Here is a 1,775-nt window from a genome sequence, read left to right as displayed (position 1 = left end):
AAGTCAGAGCAGACCCCACTGGGGAGCCAGGCCACTAGGATGACCAGGCTAGAGGGTGTGCACCAGGGCCGTGTGAGCCCCGAGGGTCAGCACAGCACTGGAGCCGGAGAGAGACGAGGGTTGTCACTATCATTTCTCCATTTCCTGGCTGTGTGGTCAGGGGCTATCGTCAATGAACGTGGCCCTTGCAGCCATCATTCCTGATAGATTGTTAAGTCTACACTTTCTACACTTGTGGCTCTAGTCTCCTTTGGCAGGGGGTGTCCTCTACTGGACTAAGGGCATCTCTGACTTGACCTGAGTACAGTGTGTGCCTTAAGACACCACCTTTTGTGGGGCATGGACACTGTTTCTTACACACATCAGCTTACCTGCAAAGCCACCCCCCCATTCCCTGCCTGAGCTGTGGTAGAAGTAAGACCTCGCACGGCTCTGGAGACATGTTTTGGCTTCTGGCTCTGGGTCCTTCATTTGGCTCGCTTCTGCCTGACCTGCAGATCCACCCAGAATAAGATTTTGGAAGAGTTGGACCTTCGGGACATCTTTAAACCTCCAGTCTTTGGGACTAGACTGGCATCCATTCTTCTAAAAGCAATGATGGCCACACTGGGCATGGCCCTTCTCTATGGCTCCATATCCACATCTACAAAATGGGGAGACCCCTCCCTAGGGAAGGGTGGTCTGGGCACAGCAACAGGAACCGAGGGAAGTACTGGAGCCACACCAGCAGAAGGCATGTGCTCACTCGATGCCGGGACTCTCACACCGCCTGCAGTCAGTGCCGGGGGATGATCCCCTCTTTCAATCGGCGGCACAAGCAAGGCAGGTGCTCTCTGGGGTGAGGGCATGGGCATTATTTGGCTATCGCTGCTGGAGACACTGAGCAGAAACAACCTGCGTCATGGGTGTGTTTTATATAGAGAACTGCGGGACCTCAAGCAAGCCGTCTGCCTTCCTTGCCTTAGAAGGCACCAAACCTGGGGGAGGGGAGAAAAGGTGTGCATAAAGAGCGGGGTGGAGGGGGCTACCCCCAGGGCCCCGCGTGACTCGACCTCATAGGGAAGGCCTGCTTTCAACCCGAGGGGAAGGAGGGATGTCATGGTGGAGAGAGTGGCTGGGTCAAAGGGAGTGGGGCAAGGGCTCAGCGAGGGGGCAGGATGATCAGATGCTCTTGCTCTGTGGGTAGGTGGAGGCACAGGGACCGAGGCTGGAGGCAGGGTGTGCTCCAGTGAGGTATCTGAGTGCTGCAGAGAGAAGGGAGAGAAGGTGGGGCTGCCCTCCGGGACCCGTGACAAGAGTCCAATAACGTGAGCAAGCCTCCTGCCTCGATTGAAGACCTTCAGAACGCAGACCTTGAGGCCTATAGCCTGGTGGGCTGCCAGGGTCGTGGCAATAGCTGCGTCCATGGCGATGATTTCCCCTAACCGGGCATACATGGTGTTGGAGAGGCCCAGGCCACCTAGGAGAGACAGGTCAGCTTTCATTAGAATCCAGCCCAAGCCTCTTCCCCCAGACCAACAGTTTAACTATTGTTCTCTGTGCCAGAACACTGCTAAGGAAAAAGGAAATAAACAAGCACTACACAGAAAGGTACAAAGAAACCCAAAATCACCCGTATTCATCACTCAGAAATGTTTCCTCTGTACATCCTTTCAGACTTTTCCCCTAGGTCCACAGGCATATATGGAAATGTGTCTTTGAATACAAGTATACACACTAAGCCGCTTACTACTTTATGAGAACCATCTATCATTCATTCACTTTAAACCAGAGCA

General features: G+C 53.9%; 1 protein-coding gene across 1 annotated transcript in view; it reads right to left on the bottom strand.

Moving 5' to 3' along the window:
* The window catches only part of ACAD9 (acyl-CoA dehydrogenase family member 9), a 31,831-nt gene that overhangs the window by 20,713 nt on the left and 9,343 nt on the right, over window positions 1-1,775 (bottom strand). Inside the window, exon 4 of the mRNA XM_004702512.2 lies at window positions 1,338-1,459. Within this exon, the coding sequence (XP_004702569.1) occupies window positions 1,338-1,459 (122 nt within the window). The remainder of the gene's footprint in view (window positions 1-1,337; window positions 1,460-1,775) is intronic.

This window comes from Echinops telfairi, unplaced genomic scaffold (assembly GCF_000313985.2).
Source record: "Echinops telfairi isolate 266 unplaced genomic scaffold, ASM31398v2 ScPeMD7_31;HRSCAF=116, whole genome shotgun sequence".
In the NCBI taxonomy this organism is placed as follows: Eukaryota; Metazoa; Chordata; class Mammalia; order Afrosoricida; family Tenrecidae; genus Echinops; species Echinops telfairi.
Note: the sequence above shows the minus strand (reverse complement) of the source record. Positions and strands in the feature narration are given on the sequence as shown.